The sequence below is a fragment of the Anser brachyrhynchus genome, assembly GCF_964034855.1.
Source record: "Anser brachyrhynchus genome assembly, chromosome: 2".
Classification (NCBI taxonomy): Eukaryota; Metazoa; Chordata; class Aves; order Anseriformes; family Anatidae; genus Anser; species Anser brachyrhynchus.
Window position 1 is genome coordinate 111,555,170 of NC_137695.1, and position 22,100 is coordinate 111,577,269.

Genomic DNA, 22,100 nt, shown 5'->3' on the forward strand with positions numbered 1-22,100 from the left:
GGGGCTGGTTCTGAGGTGGTTGTGAGGCGCTTCTCCCACGTACATTCGGCTGTCCCCCTAAATACACCACGTAGGGTTATTCCAGAAGTGCTCGCTGGTCCCGGTGCTTTTGGAAGCTTCCATAGTGATGCGTTTCGGTGTTCTTCCAGGTCTCCTGCTCATCAGCTTCACTTTACTGGACACCAAGAAGTCTTAAGTGCAGCACTGTGCAAGTGTGTGTGCATAAATAGACAAATAAATTTAGAATACACTTTTTAAATGTAGAATACACTTTCCCTTGAAAAAAGGAGAGGTATTGTCTGTGTTTAATTAAGCATCCCTTTAATCAGCTATCATTTATGCAGTACATGACAGGAATTACGTTTAACGTTTAACCTAGGCTGCCTTTGATCAAGGACAAATGCTCCTTCTGGACAAAACAATGGAAAGTTGGCAGGAGAAAGTCGCCTTAGGTTGTCTTTGGGTGACGTGTGGCCATATATGCATAAAAAAAGTGAGGGTACTTCATCAGAGAAGACCCACAAGGAAAGGAGGGCATGGGCAGGAGTGCCTGAAAAGGAGCCAAGAAGGATGACACCACGTAACTACACAACTCATGTAGATTAGAGTGAAAACTTATTAGATAGAATATGAAGTGTAACAAAGAAGCCTGCATTGGGTGTGCTCGATTTGTGGAAAGTACACCAACTAGCCAGGCCTGAATAAAAGCAGTATTTTTCCCGAGTGTGTGACAAGTGGCTTATTGCACACTGGGTGAAAAATCTGCTCTTTCAGACAGTACTGTTTCTGTGTGGTGTCCCCTTGTCTCTCCAGAGCAGGGAGTTCACTCAGTTAGTTGTGTGAGACCAGTGAGGTTTATTTCCCCACATTTGGTAGTAACCCTAAAGATGCTGGCTAACTGATTTAAAAGTTGCAGCTTGGTAACTCATTCTATAGCATAACTATATTTATTTATTTATTTATTTATTTATTTATTTACATTGTTGGGGATATTTCAGTCCTTATTACTCTGGATAATAGAACTGTACCTCATCCAACTTTATGTTGTGGGTTCATTGCCTCAGGATATTTCCAAGTCCACGCCAATATCCACATTAGCAAGCAATTTAGGAAAGTCTGAGTGAAATAAGGATTGCTGAGGATCCGACAGCCACGTACTAGACGTGCCAGTCCAGCCCAGTTCCAGTCCAGTCCTGTAGATTCAGTGACCACTAGAGGTGGGGCGGGTTAGGTATGTTCTGGGGATGTGCCTGTAGTTTTGGCGTCATTCAAAAGGAATTGGGTTTGCACACACCAAGACGAGGCATGACAAGTGGGGACAACCGAGGGGGTTGCTCCAAAGGTGTCCTCCTCATCCTACCCTAAACACTGATGCAGAAGTACCTCATGCGCCCCGTCCTGTTACCAGGCTAGGGCTAACCTGGAGCAAGTCTTACCTGAATGCAAGTAGTGTGCTTGCTGGGATCGACATCGGCAGCCTTGCTGTGCGTGTCCACCCCTGTTGGTACACCCTGCTTGCTAATACAGTCACCGTCCAGGTTTATTTGCCTATAAATTTACATAGTGATGTGTACACTTCCCTCCATCAGAATGACTGGAGAACAGTGTCGTGAACCTCGGTGTTAGCCAAGGTTCGTAAATGACCTTGAATGTGAGAACAAAGTTTTTGAACGGCAGTATGTGACAGGTTTTCTCCCAGAGATTTCTGGTTTCCCATACAGATTTCTGGTAACAGATTTCTGATCTAACAGACAGTCCACACGAGTAATTCAATACTGGCAAGCTATATAGTGTAAACCTTCTGCAAATATTCTTTTGTTAATATTTGAAATATTTATAAAGTGGTATTTTGATTTTTTAATAGTTCTTGAGGCCTTTTAAAATGATTTTCCAAATATTTTATTGGTTTCTACTGGTATTACATATATTGGATTAATTGTTAGAAAGTGTAGTGATGTTGCTGAACAGAATAAGATTTCTTGTGTATAGATCATATTCCCTAGAGACATTTTGTTGTCTGTAAATTTCTCACTTTATTAACTGAAACAGGGAACTGCCTACCTTGATAAGTCTTCTTTCTAGACACACTTCATTGAAGCACAGTTTGTCCTAGACAAATAGAAATTTTCAGCAGCTGCAGTTTTTGAAAAAGCTGATAGTATTATTTATAACCCCCCATATCTGCTCCTCTTTAATGCATGATAATCTGCTGTCACTTTACAACGAATGCAGCAACATGTGGTCTCCTGCTTTCCTAGAGTAACACACAGAATACTTTCCAGATGAAAGATACTTTAATCACTGAGCAGCCTGTAAACTTCCTGGAGGATGATAAAAGCTTTTTTTTTTTTTTTTTTTTAACATTACTGCTAGCTTTGTAAATTTAACACCATGTTTTCACTTCCCTCTTTCTTAGGAACATGAAGCAAGTCAAGGTAGATTTTCTCACGTCCTTCCATGGAATAGTAATTTGCTGAACAGCAGGGATGTTGTAAAGAAGCAAGCATTCTTGTAAAGCATTCAACTCCAAAAACTCGGAAAATCGCAGGTCGTGGACTATGGTCGCAGGACTATGAGTAAACTTCCAACTTTGCACACAAGGTGGCAGCATTTTGAAGCACTGATTTCAGTGTGAACGTGCTAGCAAACGTCACTTTCTTAACTGCAAGAGCATAAACTTCACAAACTTTTCAGAAATGTGCTGTCTTCAGAAGTTGCGGTGATTGTGAACAGGAGCGCTCGGGCATGGATTTACTGTAGGACTCGGGGACTTGGGGGAGGAAGGAGGAGCTGCAGTTGCCCAGGTGGAGTATCTGGATAGAACAGGTGTAACCCCAAAAGGATTTTATGTTAATTTAGCCTGATTTACCAAGTTTAACTGTAATACTGGTGGAGCGCCTGTTGTCTGCAGCTAAGTGAAAAAATACTTGCTTCTAAGTTATGCCACTTTTTTACAGGAGCTGTAATTCATCCAATACATGGATCATCCCACTAATTGTAGAGGGTGCCCTACTGCGCTACAGCTTCAGGAGATGCAGTGACCCTGTGTGACAGCTGCCACCAAAAGGGGGAAGCCTCTCCCACTGTCCTCTCCAATTTCTTTCCCCACTCTCAGTGGTGGGCTCCAGCTCCTTACCTCACGCCGCCCTTTCTCTAGCACCTTGCCCCGCTAGACATGGAAATTTAACTTGCTGAGCTGGCAAAAAAACCCAAAAAGTTAAAGGCCGAGGGCCATATGACTGGAATCAGGGATAACAAAAGGTAGGGGAGGAGGAAGAGCAAGCCTTCTGCTTTTGGCAGGAGGGAGCTGTTAGTGTTGGTGCAGCTGCTGGTGAAACTGCAGCCCTAGGGCAGGCTGCATAGTTGCAGGCTTGAGCTCTTGATCCCCAGGTCAACCACAGCAGCCCAGCCAGCACAGAGGTCTTGCAGCCCCTTTGACACGCTAACACACCCTGGACCTGCCCTGCTGGTTATCAGGTATCTCATCTGAGCAAGCAAGTGGCACTGACAGAGGCAGAGGCAGCAGCTGCTTAAACCTCACAGCTGCAATTAACCCTGCACGCACTCCTTGGGCATCGGAAGAACACTTCAGACAGCTCAGCTAAGGCCACATGTGAAGATGATTTGAACTAGGGGTTTTCTAATGGCTCAAATTTCTAATTGTTCCTTTAATGGACCTGAAGGGCAGCTGAGACAGCACAGGGCCCTTGCTTCCACCCTTGCAGCAGATTCAAAAAGTCCCTGTATCATCCAGGAGGAGTGGAGGGGCTGGGTTCTTGCGTCTCCAACAGAAAAAAAGGGACAGGAAAATTGGATCCCACAGAGCAAGAAGATTCTCTCCTATGAAGAAAGGCTGAGAGAGCTGGGGATGTTCGGCCTGAAGAGGATAAGGCTCCAGGGAGACCAAATTGCAGCTTTACAATATTTAAATAGGGCTTATAAAAAAGATGGAGAGTGACTTTTTACTTTGGCAGGTAATGATAGGACAAGGGGGAATGGTTTTAAACTACAAGAAGGGAGATTTAGATTAGGCATCAGGAGGAAATTCTTCACTCAGAGGGCGGTGAGGCCCTGGCACAGGCTGCCCAGAGAAGCTGTGGATGCCCCATCCCTGGAGGTGCTCAAGGCCAGGCTGGATGGGGCTTTGGGCAGCCTGGTCTGGTGGGAGGTGTCCCTGCCCATGGCAGGGGGTTGGAAGTAGGTGATCTTGAAGGTCCCTTCCACCCCAAACCATTCTGTGGTTCTATGATTTTGCCAGTGAAGAACTGCTGCCCATTGTGGCTGCTGGTGCATTTGGCAGATTTTTCTTCTCTTGGAATTAAAAACAAGACAACAACTATAAAAACAAAAAACATGCCTGGGATATTCTACAAGAGATCGGCTGCTGTTGTAACTTTCCTGGCTGGCAGGAAATGTTGCTAACCTACCCTGGGGAGGAAATCCAGCATACATGCTGGAGGTATGTGGAAAGACCCTAGGGTGATTCGCTTGGGCTTTTTTATGCCTTCCTTCTGTCTTTTCATTGCCGTGAGTGTTATAAGGCTCTTTTTGAGCAGCTGGCACCCTGGGGTGAGAACAGCACATGACTCAGGCTGAAGGGTGCCGGTGTGTGGCAGCAACTCAGCGACTCTGGGAATGAGTTTCCTCGTTTTTCGCAGGGTGACGGTGCATTGGAATAAACTGGACTGGACTGGGACACGTCCAGTTTGCTCGCGTGTTGAATTTAAGAATCTTTAAGAAATTGCTTCATTTTGTTGACTTCAAGGGCTCAAACAATTGCCCGCTAGATCTCAATTGGAAAAGGTAACTTGCAGCTGAGAGGAGGTACGGAGAAGCTTCCAGAACCGCATCCTGGGTGTAATTCTTGAAAACGGAGCCCTTTTCCAACTCCTGTAGCAGTCAGTCTAGAGTGATTGTGACAATCAGCACGTGGATGTCTGGAGCTTGACACTCGCTGCCGTACTGGCACGACCTTGAAGAGCTGCCTCAAGTCACCAGCACTGCATTGCCATTTTCTCGGCACCAGCTCCTGTAGAGTCGTGCACTGTTCTCCACAGCCCATTCCGGTTAAGTCTTGTAAAATGTACCGCTTCGTGCCCTGGTTTCTAAAAAAAGCATTGATCCTCCCTTTGTTCAGTGTGAATGTATGCCACGAGTTAGTTTCTTTGCATTCGTAGGACCACGCTTTCCCTTATATTTTAAATTTTCAGATTTTCTAGATCTATTTGGCGAGAGTGTACCTAATACATTAAAATCTTGGTCTTTGTGTTCTGATACTAAGTCAGCTTAGGTCCAGTGTGGTTCCTGGGTGACTGAAGGCCTCACAGGTATAAACTGTACCTCGCGTTGACTCCAAGAGCAAGCTGAGAAGAGGTGGATGTTTTGGAGCAAGTACATAATTTGCACTGCTGCGAGCAGGGGGATTGCATTAGACAATCTCCAGACGTTCCTTCCTACTTCAGTTACGACCCGACTCTGAACTAGGAGGAAAATTTTCTTTAAGAGGTGCCTGCAACCTTCGTGACTTGGAATTTCATTCTCCATCTTTCCACCAACGCGTACATTGTTTACTAACAGCGTTCTCCCGTCTCCAACACTTTGTATCCCTGTTGCTGTCTGGTTGCTCCGACCCCGTGAAAAGCCAAGGACCCGAAGAATTCACTCTTCTGAATAGAGGGCACACTCTGGGCTCAGTGTTTTGGCTTACTAGTGAAGCTCAGTGTACAAGGTCTAAAGATATTACAGAGCAGAAGTGCTTCTAGCACTTCTTACTTCTTGTTGTGTCTCCTGCAAGAACTGAGGTGTCTACACTTTATGTTTCAGAAAATCTGACCACAAAAGCTTGAAGATGGCCATTGTAAATCTGATTTTTGTCACTTTGAACAATGCATTTTCCCTAACAGGTTGTAAGCAAAAGCACTGTACACTGGGGGTGGGGGACACGCACCTTTAAACAAACATCTTTATAGGCATTTATAAATGTAGATTTAAAGAGAAACGTCCCATGCGGATCTCTACACGGGATTGGACCTAAGTGAAATAAGACAGTGCAAAGAGACACAAGTTCTGCCACGTCACTTTTATTTAAATGGTAAGGTGTGTTTTTAATATAAGCGGTTTTATTTTTTATTAATAGTTGACGTTGAGTTTTGAACATACTGCACCTGAACGATTTTACAAATATAATACACAATACACAGTTTATTGCTTGCTGTTTTTGTAGGAACATAACTTTTGTAATGGAAATGAATGTACGGATGAATAAGGCACCCTACTAATACGCTGATTTCATCTGTTGTAGCAACATGCATAAAATTTTGTTTCACTTTTACAAGTCACTTTTCTCGTTTTCCTTATCAGGGAAGAAGTTAGATTTTATTATTTGCACAAGGACCAATGCCTTGCCCTAAAAAGTCAAAACCTAAAAGCACTTTCTGATTTTTAATTTAACCTTCCACCTTACAAAACTAGCTTTCCTACAGCACGTCCTGATTTCTTCTTCTTCTAACGACAAAAAGTATTTTTGTTCTTCCTTTGCCTTTGCTGTTACTAGGAAACATGCCTCGCAAGAGGACTGTTCACATACTGCTTGTGACAGAAGACCTGACTTGCTTTTTTCTCCACGTTTTCTTGTGGTTCTGAGCCTGCTCAAAACATAACAATGAAGACGCCTTTGCACTTTTACTGCCTGATCTTGTGTGGCTAGGCCCAAATCAGACAGTAGAATGAGAGGGGATCTCCACGGAAGCTCGTTAAAAGATTTAATTTCAACGTGCCCTAAATTAGGACTTCCCAGCAGTTTCAAAATGCGTCTAACTGTCCTTTTTCCTCAGGGACCCGCTTTAGCTCTCGCTCTGCTGCAGGGCTGAGGAGAACGCTGATGTCACAACCTCTTGCCGAAGTGCTGACAAAGGATCACACAGCAAACCAGAGAGACCACCCCCCCAGCTCCCACCTTTCTTTGAACAGTTTGCTACACCCGTTTTAGAAATTAGCTGAAACAATAGCAGAGGCAATGGGTTCAGATTATTTTTTTTAATTTAAAACAGACTTTTTGATAGTTTCCTAATGCTCTAATGTTTATTCTTTAAAACTGAAATGTTCTCGCAGGGTAATATAAACATAACAGACAGAATAATTGAAATTACCAGTTATATGAAGTATGCATTACATATATGATAACACCCGGCTATACACAAACATTGAAATGCAAAATGTCTTTCAATTACATAAGTTATTACAGTACTGTTTTAAAGGAATCTTTTGGTTATATGTAAACACTATAAATAAACTGTTTAAAAAATCATGTAAAATGAATATGGCATTGACATCGTTTAAAAAACAGTAACTGGCCCTAAATCTGGACACTCTCAGGGTAAAACAGCAAAAGCAGATCAGTCTAATGCTACGGAATAGTATGCTGCAATTCAGACCTATCTGAAGAACCAGTGCTTCTTCGTGTTCCTTCCTTTTGTTTCCGTATTTTAAGATTTTCACCTAAGGAATATATCAACTTTAACTATGTGTGGCAGGATAATAAATGCTATTTTGAGTGTTGCCATTCTGATATTAAAAGCCATCTACATTAAGTCTCCTAAATATATAGTAGTTTAAATTAAAATCCTGAGGAATTACAATCTATTTACTTGATGGTTTTGGTTAAGTGCAATTTGATGTATGCAGAATGCTGTTTCATTTAAGGTCATTCTTAGTAAGGCATATTAAAAATAAATACAAAAGTGACAACGTAATATTTAGTTTCTTGCTACAAAATCTTAGGCAAAAAATATTTTTGCATGTACTAATGGACTTCATCCATTTGCTGGCTTACAGTAGTTAAAATTTGTGCATTAAGCTTAACTGCCCTTGTCAGAATGTGCCACTGTGCTACAGTAGTGGTCCAAAGCTACATGCTAAAGATTTTGTTTCCATGCTCAAACACAGCTTGCACGAACTGCTTGAAGACTCTGTCCATGTAAGTGCACTTCCTTGGCCATATTCCTTCCAGAAAACCAATGTGGCCTCCGCAAGAAGTCAGAACCAAAGCAACGTTTGCGTTTTGTTTGGCAGTTTCTACTGGTATAGCTAAAAGGGTGGGGGGGGAGAACTTTAAGTACTTATTCTTCTATGAAATGCCAGCCACCGAATAATTTTTCTCAAATGTTTGTCACACTATATATGAATAAAAATGCACGTTAACATATGCTTAAATGTACCACAAGAGGACTTAGAACCATAGCTATGTTAAAAGACATTTATCTCTTCATCATTAACTCACCTTTTTTGTAGGATTTTTCTGGCTGCTGTAAAACTTTCAGAAATCATGGGTTCATCTTTCTTACTGATGTAACAGCACTCATGTTGACGCATATTTATGATTTGGTATATATAATATAAACAAAAGGGCAATCAAGCCCGTAGTTTTTAACCCTTGTTGCAATATCCAACTTTGGAAAAAATGAGGAACTTGGGAACTTAACTGTGAATCCCATTCTTTTTTTTTAGGAGACTGCAAACACAAAACTGTTAATGCCATCACGAGCTAAAATTAAAGAAAATTCTGGGTTGTCATCATTATTGTATCTGTTTTGCCATACATTTACACTGCATGTTTAGGGCACACCGTGAAAACAAAGTGGGAGACAGTTCTCACCCTGAGGAACTCATCATCTGAATATACCCAGGAAACAAAGTAAGAGGAAGGCAAACAACCGCACAAGGACACAGAAATCCACCCCACGTTATTCAGTAGGTTCGTGGTTCTCTGCTGTACAGTGACTACTAGAAAATGCCTTAATATACAATTCAGATTATTAGACCAGATACACGAAGCGTTTTTCTTTTGCTGGGTTAGTTTTCAGCTCCCTGACCTGGTTCACCACACTAATACCAATATATGAATGGCAGCAGACAGACTCTGATGAGGGCTACAGTGAGGTGGCCACCTCACAGCCAGCCTCCAGTTAGCTTAAAGGGAGGCACCTCTTATCTTGAATAAGCACAGATGTGTGGCTTAACCAGCGCTCGCTATCACCTGGGCAGCTACCTTTGTGAAAGAAAATAAAGGTCAGTTAGTGCAGACTGACAGCCGAGAAAGCATATGAATTTGCAGATTATTTCAGTGTGGTGGGATGATGCTCATCCTATGAACTGGCTGACACAATGGTGGAGCTTTATGGAACTCTGGTGTTTGTGCTCTTGATGTAAAAATTAGCTACTTTAAGTGATTTCCTCAGAAATTGTAAGTACACTGAATATACTCCTGAACAAGCAGAAATTTCAAGCGTTTCAGTGAAGAATGCCTTTTAAAAGTTCTGGTTTTGAAATAATGTACCTCATGGAACAGAAAAAAAAAATAACACAAAATTTGTACAGATTTTTTGATTATTCAGGCTAACAGAAAAGAAACAGCAGCAAAAGAACACACGTTTTGTCCAGAGAGGAGTAATAGAGGTTTCACCGAACTGTCAAAAAAAGGTTATGATTCCACAAGAAAATAAATCTGATTTTTAGGTCATACACTGCTAAATTAAAAATGCTTTGGCACTACAACAGAAAGCAGTGAGTCATTCACAGGACTTCTACTGCTGCCTTGTTTATTTAAAAGTATTTCCAAAGAGAGACACTTAATCAGGGTCACTTTTGGGGGGCGGTTCAGCTGTCCACATCCCCTTCTGACTGAACTTTCCTGAGAGACCTCCCCCCCTTTCTAGGGGCCGGCTTTCCTTTAACCTTTGCTACCTCAGAGGTACATTGCTACCTCAAAGGTCATTATCCGTGAGCAGTCATTATCCCTGCACATCTTTAGCTTCTTTATGCCCACGTTCCTTCCTTTCATTTGGGTGCTGGCAGACTCACTGCTGTGTGCCTCTGATGCCGATTTGCCTTCATTTTCATCAGCTCGGGTAACAGCATGTCGCCTGTTCCTCAGCCAAAGGACAGCCAGGCAGAGCAAGTCACGCAAGACCCCAAATGCGACAACTGCAGCAAACAGACGTGCAACTTAAACAGACGGGGCAGGGGCGCAGGGCCTGCAGGCAGGCAGGGGAGCAGCCTGTGCCTCGGGGGCCTGTCCCAGCAGCGTGTGGAATGTGCTCTGCTCCGCTCCAGGGCCTCAGCATGGATGCTAAACCCCCCAGCACTGTCAGCATCTTCTATGACTGTTGTTTTATGGTGTTCCTGCCCGTAATATAAGGTACTCGATTGCGTCCTGGTGGAGCACAGACTGTGAGCTCCGGAGAGCAGTGGGGATTCTCTTGAAATGTGTGGGATTCTTTGCTACTCAGCACCATTCATTTATTTCACTCTCTTTCAAAGTTGCATGCATTTAAGCAGTTTATAGGTTCAATCATTTAGTAAGTGATGTTGATTCTTTACTAGGTGGAAGAAACCATGTTTCTCACTGTCTCTACAAAAAGTCCTTGAATTTTCCTTTGTTCAGCTGGAAAACTGGAAATAGCACACGCAGTATCTGGGCCTTCTAAAGCACTGCAGAGGCAAGGCTAAAAAGAGAAGTCGATGAGATAAAAGCATAGGGCCTGACAGCCTGGACGAGGTAATAGCACAGGTTGGAAACCAGAGATGCAGCAGTGTGTCAGTTCTTGCAACCCAAAGCATGCCTGAGCTTCAGGCCCCCCGCTCCGCAAGCACTCGCCTGGAGTCTTGCCTCAGTTATCCGCCCAGGCGTCTCTGGTCTGGCTCCCCTGGGTTCTCTGGATGAACACCCTGCGGCGTACGAAGATGGTGGCTGCGATTCACGTGAGCTTCTGCCTACCGCGAGGGTTATTTGTACCAACCTATCTGCCTGTCTTCCCTCTAGTGGTGTGTGGGCCATTCCCACGCTGGTTGGTAATAGCGGGGGCTACGTGCAGCCTGCCTCTGCTGCCCCAGCAGCTCTCCCCTGCAAACCCAGCAGCACCATGAGGCTGCTCCTCTTCTGTGCTGCTGGGTAAGGCGTGAGCCACACAGAGACCTTTACGAATGTCACCTTCCCCATCCCGAGAGTTCGCCCTATTCCATCTCACATTCATTTACAACTGAATTCTGCCACAGATTATCACTCGTCATAAACTGCAACACGGTGCTGGATATGCAGCCTTTTATTTCCATCCACAGTGGGGATTTTTATCAGCTGCCAATTTTGACCTGCTGTTGCATCCCTGCTCTTACCTCCCCCACGGTGCACAGGAAAGCCTGCCCCTGGCATAGTCAGTCTTGACACAGTTGGGTCACCATTTGTGTGATTCCTCCCCAGCAGAGTTTCTTGCTCTGCAGCTTCTCAGGAGAAGAACTGAAAAATTCTGTGTTGCTCTCCAGTGCCAAAATGCAAATGATGCTTGGCAGTGGTGTGGTGCTTTTCTCAAGACTGTTTCCAGGGTCTCTTAGCCATCCACAAGTAGACCCACAATGCAAAAGAGCAAATTCTGCAATGTAAAGGGCAGACGAACGGAGCACTGGATGTGACACACTCTGGGTTACAGGCTGGCATGCCAAAAGACATTACTGTTCATTTTTGTCCAAATTTAACCTTGCACATATGCTTCTACTGATCAAAATCTGTGCTGCTGTTTGATCCAGCAGTGCACAGACTTGTTATTTGTTATTAGAACCACAATGTAAATACGCATGTGCAGAATTACCTTGTTCAAAATCAATTTGTTTTATGTACAATAAAAAAACACAATCCGTTGGGCTGTTTACGTAAGTGGATGCAAAATAACACACTCTAAGTTTGGATTCAGAGGGACAGAGAAGTTCAGTACAACAAAAAGTTCAGGACAATGGCCGTTCAGACATGCACTTACTTGGCACAAGGGATCAGGAGGGAGCTGGCATAGTCCCTAACTTCAAGGGCAGGCTTTCAGCTCGAGCACAGCACACACCAGCAGTAATTAGCTAAGCGTTAGTATGGTGAAATATAAGTTGGATTTCAGTTGGATGCTTAATAAACTGCTCAAAGTCTCTGAGGAGGAAAATGCCACTTCAGATGAAAAGTTAAATATGACACCGCCAATGAATGCTATCATTCCATCTTCTTAATTTGACACTTGCAAAATAAAAGGGCTTGACTTGGTTATATTACATACTTCCTCAAACAATGGCTTGTTCCAATTAGTGATGGTGAGCGAAGTGTCACACAGTGAAGAAAGCATTTGCTTTCATTACTTAGTCATATGCAGTAGGAGAACTGCATCCCGAAATTAAATTTCAGATATATCAGCTGCCAAGCTCTATGAACGTTAAACATCAACATTAAGGAAGGAATGCAAATGAATTGTTTCTTCCTAATACTGGATTAGGATCAAAGGGTGTATTTTCACAATATATTCAACAATGATTCCCAGAAAATACAAAAGGTATCAAAAGCTATACGAGAAGTGGTCAGGTAGTAAGAGGCAACAAAAACAGCATCAACGCTTTTTAGAGGAAGTCTCTCCTGAAGTCTAAGTTGCGTAATGACAGAGGAGACCTGGGTTTGCATCCCCCAGACTCCGTTATAGGAAGACAGGTGTGGCTGGCTTTGTAAGGGACATTTAATCATGAAGGAATTCTGGCACAGCTCTCTCCCTAATGGGTTTTCTAGGCCTGCTTCCCAAATGTCTGAAACTATCTACAGCTATCTACAAGAGCAGTGGAAGGTAGCTTACAAGGTGATAGGTATTATTAGGAGAGATGAAGCTTGATGAGGAATGAAATAACCAGTTCCCAAAGTCAGCAGAAGACTGGGGCTGGCTGAGAAGAAGGTCTGTGGCTTTGAATCCCTTACACAACTGTCAGTGGAAATTGCCTCTGGTGCCACAGGCTAACCTGTGTCCACACACTTTCAAGTCAGAAATACAGTTGCCAGAATAAAGTCACCTCCCAGATTAACACCAGACCTTCATGTTTGCTAACAGAAAAGAGACGGCAGAAGTGCCAAGATGAGTGACCTCCAGTAACTGATGGCATCAGCCGTAACTCCTAGGCTGCTAATCAGGGTGCCCTTTGTTTCCTGCCAGCACAACTTTTCACTAACTAAAAAGAAGCCAAGGATACACACACGTAACAAAGTCATGCTGTTATTAGCTGTAAGTCAACATTTCCTCTGGTAGCCCTTCCTAAGGCAAACTAGTCACCACCAGGTTTACAGCCAACAGCGTAACTCTGTGGACAAGGAATAAATTGATGCTTACCCACCCACACATTTTAATGGAGAAAGGCAGGTTAGGTTCAGGGCTCAAGAGAGGATGGACAGTCATTACCACAGACTAACATTTCTCGTTTCAGATTCTTCATGGTACCTTACCTCTCCTCTCTCTCTGCTGCAAGACTTCCAAGACATTTTTATTATCGAGTTCTAACAATAGGTTCAATACTTAACCTTACACAAGGGACCGTCCCTATAATCAACTGTTCACAAAGAGCTGTGTTTCTTTTACAGACCAGTTCCAAGGGAGGAGGGATCTGCTACAGCAGATCAAGGGGACTCAATCTTCTGGTGAGTCAATCTACAGAATCCCAGAACCAGTGAGAGTGGAAGGGACCTCACAAGATCCCCTAGTCTTAATTCCCCTGCTCAAGCAGGGTCAGGTACAGCAGGCTGCTCCAGACTGTGTCCCTTCAGGTTTTGAACAATTCCACAGATGAAGACTCCACAACCTCTCTGGGCAACCTGCTCCAGTTTCTGACCACCCTTACAGTAAAAAACATGTTTTCTTGTGTTCAGACTGAAGTTCATGGGGTCAGGTTTGGCTCTTGAGGACTGGAGGTTGGCTATATTCTAAAATGAAGAGACAGTGGCATGGAGTATCTCTGCACAAAGGTCCCAGTCTCAGTGGGAAAAAGGTGGAAAAAGTTATCATATCCCATAGGGACACAGGCACGTTCCCTGGTTCACTGCTGCTGTTAATTGTGCTAACAAACCAGCTTACTCCTGTCACGGTGTTTCATTTTAGAAGAGAAACTACAAACTGAGCTAGGGCTAAGCATGGAGGTGAAGCCATTGCTGCCTCTCTAAGACACCTGATAGGCAGAAGCATGGCACACTAGATCACCTGCCTTGTAGTACTATGGGGGAGGTCATCCCTGGGGTCATAAGACCCACAAAACTTTATCTTCAGGTGACTGGGCAGCTTTTACATTCGTACACAGATTTTAGGGTCATGGCCATATCCACTCTCATTTCCATGACGGTATATGCTTGTAACGGAAACCACAACTGGACAACTTCAAGAAAAAAAGTCCTGTAGAAGCTAGTAAATACAAAGGGATTAACTCTGGCTCAGAACATCTGGTTCCGAACTGTTAATTGTGGAAGGTAGATGCAGTGTTCTGGAAGATTATTACTAAGTTTGTCCTGATCTTACATCTTTTTAGGCCCGTGTTTTGGCCAGTAAGGGATAGGTAGTTTGGCTAATCTAGAGTCACCATCTTCTTTCCTCCTATTAGGAGGCTGTCACCTCTTTATATTGTTCACGCATAGCATGGATGTTTTTTACTCAAGAGGAGAAGAAATCAGACTGTCTTTTCCTAGTGCACTCCACCGGAATGGCCCTTTTCTCTTTGTGTCGTATTTGTCTCCAACGGTTCTTCAAACTACTAACAGTAACATAAAGTATGAGCGTGTTTCTGTATGTGCTATATGTATAGGCACACATAACTAGTACATACACACATACACAACCCCTTCCAATTCCTTCATTCTTCTGTTTGTTGTTCTAATCTGTTTACTCACTTCAATTTTGTGTCTCATTCTACAAGAATCTCATTTGTGGTGGCAGAAAAAACTTTCCTGAAATAAATCAAGTGAATGAACTTCAACTTCATACATGGGAGGTGTTCACTACTGAAGACTGGGTCCTCAACCACCTGCTCATTATAGCAATTTTCCTCTACATTAACTTTTTTGTTCTCTCTTTTCTTCTCAGACACTGAAACCAATACACAAACTGCAGGAACAAACAGATCTTTTTTAAGACAGTTAGCAACAGGATTACAGATCAAAAGCAAAATGTTCATAATACTCATGTGGCTGGCTGAAAACAGAAAGAGGAAGGAAAACAGGGTTTTCAGCCTATCAGTTACTAGCTGATATTGCTGCTTCACCACTTAGGTTTTTATCAATTTTACTGTGTCTCCTTTGAGAAGCTCACCTTGTCTGTATCTCTTCCTTTACCCTAGATTTTGGTCCACATGCTAACCTACACGTTTTCTTACTTTTCTATTTTCAGGCTCTGGAGTTTATGTCATTGGGATCATGAGCAACAACAGCTGAGAACTTCAAGTCATCTGAAACATAAGCAAGTCCCGGACATTCTTTGTAGGGACTGGCTTGAAGAATGGTAATGGAAAATATTTGGTTTCACTCTTGTTCAACTCTGAATGTCTACAATCCAGACATATGTATCTGAGCTCTTCTTTATAGGCTGCTTCCATACTTTGTGAATAGAAATGGGCACTTTTGGGAGCAATACACCTGGCATCTTTCATATAGCGAAATAACTCACACCCTAAACGTGCATATTTCTTTTGACTATAAAGAGGCTACCTACTAAGGGCTAATGACTGCCACCCCGTGTGCTCCTGCATTCTGTTCTAATCAGGCGTCTCTGTAATCAGCTATTTTGCACATATCTTATACTACGTAAATTGCAAGACTGATCCACTCCTGGAGGTTGTGACCCTACATGCAAGTAGTATTTATATAAATCTCCACACATAGTTCATTCTCAAACCTGTATAGTTGGTCTTAAAAGACTGCACAGACAGAGAAGTATATTTTAAAAATCATAAGCTTACCATGACCCGGTGAGAAAACATCATCCACAGAGTTCAGACATAACACTGGAATTCCTACTGACTTCAGCTTGCGACATGGGCTAGCGTCTTCATAGTAATCATCAATTGTACGGTAGCCAAACATGACTGAAGTGAACTGTTTATCAAATTCTCTAACAGTTCTAGCCTGAAGTATAAAATTCAAATACGGAATATGTCAGCATTTGGAAAAGAGCATCAAGCTAAATCAGAAGCAACATTTCCACATACCTTCATCACGAGATCCATGTCAAATAATTTTTCCAACATTTGTCGATGCCTAAAGAGAAAGAAAGAAAAATTGGAGGACTTGTTTTCTGCAATAGAAACAGAAGTCCTCTGCTTTATAGATACATTTGAAGAAATAACTTCCTAACAAGAACATGCTTGTTTTTAATTTTCTGTCATATTCAAAATCTGTCTGGAATCCAAGAGCAGAAGAATTGTTCATTCATACACAGGCACATCCAGCAACATAGTCAAAATCCGCATGACAAAGATGCCAAAGATAAGAAAATTCAGTATTTGGAATATAAAATACACTCTAATTTTGCAAAGCAAAGGATGAACTAGTCCTTTCCATGCTTTTGCAGTCAAAGCTGACTTAAAAGAATTAGTATTTAAATATATATATACACGTATAAAACTCAAACTCAGTATGTGCAGATGTCTAAAAAATTAAATCGGTTCACTTCATCCATAAATCTAGAAGTGCATTACTCTTGTGCTGACACCCTTGAGGAGCAGAGAAATTTAGTCACATTGATGACAATATTTTTTGCAAAAATCCTTTTGATTTCAGAGCCCACAGAAGAATGCACACAGAACAACGTTGTGAAATGTCATTACAGCATTAATTTTCCCAATATTATTGTACCTGCTGTAGATCTCATGCTAACATCCTTCCACCTTGCCAAATAGTTCAGAAGGCAACTCACCTGCTGATGGAGGATTGTAGACAAGTAGTCAAGTAATAGTTGAAAAGAAGCCAGTTTAGTGGCTTCTCCAGAGACTCTACAGACTCAAAAACATTCCAACCCGCAGAGAAAATTGCAGCTGCCATTAAAGGAGTGTCTCTGCCAGTTTTGCCCAGGTAATTTAAAAGAAGCATGCTACAAACAGAAATGAAAAACAGAAACATATATACTATCAAGTTGTTTGCTTCAATCTAGAGCAAATATAACAATCAGCCACCTTTTTGTCTGTTTTTCCACATAGTTTCTTGTATCAGCTTTACAGTTGTGCCTAATACTTCTAAAGGGTAGTGAATGTCATCAACATATGACTCATGAAGTTTGCTTTCTCTCTACATTCAGAGAGGAGCTGAGTGCACTGTGTAGGATGTAGGTAGGAGTACATTTAAAAATAAAGAGAGATGTACTAGTCTTATTTATATCACCGAAGGGGAGGAAAAGGTCAAGTGAATGTACCTTACTCATGGAACAGGTATACTCAATTGTTAGCAAGTTTTGCAATTTTACAACTCAGTCTTCCTGATCTGGTAAATCTCATCAGTCTGCCTGATAAATGCAAGCCACCCCAGGCACGCCTGCCCCATTTTATGAAGCTATCTTTTTAGTTGAAGGTTGAATACCTTTACCATACCTCACGCATAAGAGAGTACAAAGAATGAAATGGTAGATAATTAATAAAAATAACAAAATTATGAGCTAAATAAATGGTATAAAACTTGCCTTTCTGACCAGCTACAACTTACAGTCTGTACTGAAGATGCATAATTGAGTTGAAAAAAGGGAGAGTTCACCAGTACCTGACCCTTCAGATGTTGAAAAAATAAATTACCAAGAGGGTAGTACAAGAAAAATAGCAACAAAAAAGCTGTCTTACTTCACTGCCTGAGGCCTCAAGGTTTCCAACCAGCATTTTAACACCGAGTCTTTAAGTCAAAACATTATAAGCTCCACGACTTAATATAGCTCGCTGGAACACCAACACTATACCTTAGCTTCATCTGTCATACTTCAGGAGACAGCAACCTGTAGCAAAAACATCACGTAACCACCTTCCAGCACAGATAATTTATCCCCGTGCACTACCTACGGAATTATAGGATAGCAGTGCAAAAGGGAGATGAGCTCCTACCAACTTGCCAGCAGATAGGAACCAGCTGGAAAAGAACATCAAACACTGCTTGGGAATGTGCACCTGGAAATTACTCAGGTAGCCAAACCCAGTGAGGAAAGTCACCTGTTGCACAACTAGGAGTTAGGTAGTGTGTGTTCCCTCTCACCTACAGGTGAGAGGGACCTAGGAGGAACCTATGAACCACTGGTCTATATTCTCTAAGGATAAAATTGAGACATAAATCAATAAAAATGCTGCAGTAGTAGCAGAAACCACTTCTCTAACTGAATTTACAGAACATATGTGCTGGAGAGAAGGTAAGCCTCTTTCCAAAATATTATGCACTGAAGATCTGGAGATCATTTACATTTTTACCTTTGTGAATTGAACGCCTATTTTACTTCTCAATTGGGCAAACATGTCCTATATAACTTAACTGGCTCCTCACAATAATTTGAAAAAGAATAAATTATGAAAATTGTTGGAAGATTAGGACAAGTGGATGATTTTCACGGTATGCCTCTAGTGAGATCTCTGCTCCTGCCTAATTTTAAACATGTAAGTGCTCCAATTAATTTTGAAGCATGGAAGCAGTCCCCATGTGGACTCCTGACGGAGTTCAAAAAGGAAATATCCTGAAGGTGGAAGAGGGGTGGGGCTGCCTGAGAGAAACAGTCATTGCCCAAGCATTCAGGGGATGCAGTCTGGAAAAGCGAAGTTCATCTGGAATTGGAATTAGCACGTGACACACAGGACAACAAGAAGGACTTCCATAAATACACTGGTACCAAAAGAAAGGCTGGGAGCAAGCAACAACCACTCCTTACCCCTCAGCAGTGAAGTTGGTCATTATCATCATAAAAGGCAATCAGATCACTTGAGCATGCTTTGTTCTTGTCGGTCACCTCCTCCTTCCTATGACTGGAAATGGCTTCCAGAGGATCTTCCCAAAGAACAGAGGTTACACGGAGGAACCTGTATTCCCTCCTGGTCCCACTACACAACAGAGCAGGCAACCTTATGACAAAATAATTGTAAAAGGCCAAGGCTACCTTTTTTCCCTGTCTCTATCGCTGAAGTCTGTCCTCAAACCTTCCAGGTCCCTGCACCTAAATGCAGAGTACGGAAGAGTGAAGTATTACTTGCAGCAGCAGAAGATTGAGTTAGGGCCCAGTTATGCAAACTGGACATACACGGGACCAGGTGCAGTGCACCAAAGCTCCAGAAGGAGACAGCCAAGGTTTTTGTAAGACTGCTGCCTATCACTTTTGAAATGTTGCAGCAATTATGGGATACTCCTGGAGCCTGGAAAAACAAGAAGTCACACACATCTACAAAAACAAGAGAAAATACTGTCTGGTCAGCCTAACATCAGCACTCTTGGTCTATCCATTGGAAACTATTTCCAAGAATGTGAAGGCCAAGAAGGTGACTGGTAACAGCCAGAATGGACTTACCAAGGTCAAAACACGCCTGAGCAACCTGACTGCCTTCTATGACAAGCTGACTGCTTTCGTTGATTAAGCGAAAGGAGTGGATGCTGTTTATTTTGACCTTACAAGGTTTTTGACAATCTTCCACGTAGCCAAACTGGAAATGACAGGATATTAACAGGTGACCTGCAATGTGGGTGGAAAACCAGCTCAGACTACCAGGCTTAGAGGGCTGTGGACCAGTTCTTATTGGTGTTACTCCGGGATCAATACTGGTGCTAAGAATGTGCAACATCTTTATTAACAACTGGATAATGAGATGGACTGCACCCTTGGCAAGCCTGCAGGTCAAATTGCGGGGAGTGGTTTGTGCACTGGACGACAAAGCTGTCATTCTGAGGGACCTCAACAGGCTGCAGAAGTGGACTGGCAGACACGTGACAGAGTTCGACAAAAGAAAATGCAAAGAGTTGCACCTAAGACAGATTCATGACTGGAGGGAGAATGGCACTGCTGAAAAGACGAGGGCAAGCTGAACACAAATCAGCAATTTGTGTACCCGTGCAGCAATGAAGATGATTAACGACACACTGTGCTATGTTAGCACAAGCAAAACAAGCAGGTCTAGTGAAGTGATTTTTTCCCTGTACCTGGCACTTATGAGACTATCTGGAGTAGTGTGCCCAATCTTAGACTTCCCAGAAAGACTGACATCAACATACTGAAGAGGGCCGTATATATTCATACTGAAGACACTAGCAAAATCCCAGCAACACCAAGGGAAAAATATTGGCTTAACTGACTTACAGGGCTTCCAAGTTACTTAGTTGATTATCAGTAACTATATTGTTTGAACAAATCTGTATTTATCCCAAAGCTCCTGCAAGTCATTAGAAGATTGATGTCAATATACAGGGCTATTATCTGCCCACTGTCCATGAAATTTATCAGAAAGAAGGGAAGTCTCAAAAAAGTGACTACTGTCTGCAGTACTTCTAATGGAAGTTCTCTTCTCCAGTTTTTGTTAAAGAGTCTGTCTGAATATTTCTCCTAGTTTCTTGCAGTGATTTTTCTAGCAACTGTTCTATCACTGTCTGTTCTAGCTATGCTTTCTGGAGAAAAGCCAGGACACAGCAAGTCTTAATACCACCTTATAATCAACCCATACTGGTTTCAACAACAATACTTCTGGCTTCTGAGCCAGACAGAGCAGATAATCACATCTCTTCCAGAATAACCTACCCCCACACTGCAGAACCCAAACAGAATGAAGATAAATCTTCTAATATCCAGAGATTGCTAAGAAACACAGTACGTTAATTCTAGTTCCTACTTTTTATCTCTCTGTTCCAAAGATGGGCTCCATAGCTTCCACAGATTTTATTGCACTCCTGCTTGTCTATCACTCTGTCTGTGCTTCCTGTCTTCTCTCCCAGCCAGCTTCTGAATGCTGGCCACTTTCCACCTTACTTGACACAAAGCTAAAAGCTTCGAAGGTGTTAAGCTTCTAAGAGCCTTCCAAATATTGACAATTACAGGCAGACTGAAATTAGTCGCAGTTCAATAAGTAACGTAAGTATTTCAGAGTAATCATTTACAGTCATGCTACAACAGTCCTATTTATGATCATAGTTAAGCTGAGACTTCTGTTACATAATACCTTACCCTCCCATAGAAACACCGGCTGCCATGAACGGAGCTGAGGGGTGCAAGCTGTGTATGTGATGAATAACTGCCTCTAAATCCTCTGTGTTAGCTGCACAGTAAGTCCTTGGTGTCTGTAAGGAGTCACAGGGAAAAACGCCATCATAAGCTTTTTTTTTATCATCCTTTAAGGACAAAGAAAAATGTACAGCAGTTCTTTTATATAATAAGATAAATTTATCGCGAAAGTGCACTAAATGGCAAACATTTCAGGAGGAGGTGGAGGAAGGAATTATACTTGCTATCATTACAAAACAAAACAGGTGATAAATACGTTCACTATCTGCAACCACCAAATCATTAGATGAAAACTGAACAGAGTCACTAGCTAAACTAGATAAGCACTGGTGTTTTTGAAATACCCTACAGAAATGAAAACACATCATAAAGGCTGTAATTTAGAGAAAAGAAAGTTATAATGACCATTTGACCATCTTCACCCACATTCAAATTCAAAAGAAAGTATTAGACTTCAAGTTCTGTCAGCTAGCATTTGACAGTATCTGATAGTATTTAGATTCTATACACGATACAAGCAACTAAATAGATGGGTAAGTTTACCAGAGCTGTTTACCTAATTTACTAACATACTAACAAAAGCAATTAAACACATACATTATCCCTTCTCTGTCTACCAGCAGCATCTCTTCAAGCCTTGAGTTGGAATGTGGAATGACTTCCATTGCCATCCCTAGGATTTGGATATCCCCCCCCCCACTCAACTTGAAGGGTAAGCATAGCTTTTGAGCCTCACCTGCAGAGACAACTGCTACAGGCTACAATCTGCAGACTCTCTGCAGCAGTGTAAGGGAGATAAATACTTTTAGGTATAATAAGAATCACAGTACAGTAAGTTCTCTAGATTTCATCTACAGAAAGAGATTTTAACTATATAGCTCTTACTAAACACGTTAACAACCTTGACTTAACTCAAGAGGCTAGCCTGCCAAAATTCAGTACAAGCATTAAAACTAAAATATAAAAACATTTAATTATGAGTTAATTGAACATATTTGTTGCCTGAAGCAACACTGTATTTTAAGGTGCTTTTTTTTTTTTTTAATTTGCTTTCAGTTAAACAGC

At 42.1% G+C, this 22,100-nt stretch overlaps 1 protein-coding gene and 1 long non-coding RNA gene across 3 annotated transcripts in view; one reads left to right on the top strand and one right to left on the bottom strand.

Moving 5' to 3' along the window:
* On the top strand, positions 1-7,880 carry LOC308188684. Its single transcript, XR_013945695.1, has 2 exons — positions 1-2,804; positions 2,958-7,880. It is a non-coding gene; the product is annotated as an uncharacterized lncRNA (long non-coding RNA).
* The window catches only part of ABHD3 (abhydrolase domain containing 3, phospholipase), a 23,959-nt gene continuing 7,923 nt past the window's right edge, over positions 6,065-22,100 (bottom strand). The window contains exons 5-9 of one of the 2 annotated variants that reach the window (XM_080578026.1): positions 20,979-21,091; positions 16,734-16,907; positions 16,027-16,075; positions 15,778-15,943; positions 6,065-8,085 (exon numbers count right to left, since the gene is read on the bottom strand). In XM_080578026.1, the coding sequence (XP_080434152.1) occupies positions 7,907-8,085; positions 15,778-15,943; positions 16,027-16,075; positions 16,734-16,907; positions 20,979-21,091 (681 nt within the window). In that variant the 3' untranslated portion in view covers positions 6,065-7,906. The remainder of the gene's footprint in view (positions 8,086-15,777; positions 15,944-16,026; positions 16,076-16,733; positions 16,908-20,978; positions 21,092-22,100) is intronic. The other variant, XM_080578027.1, reaches the window with a different exon arrangement.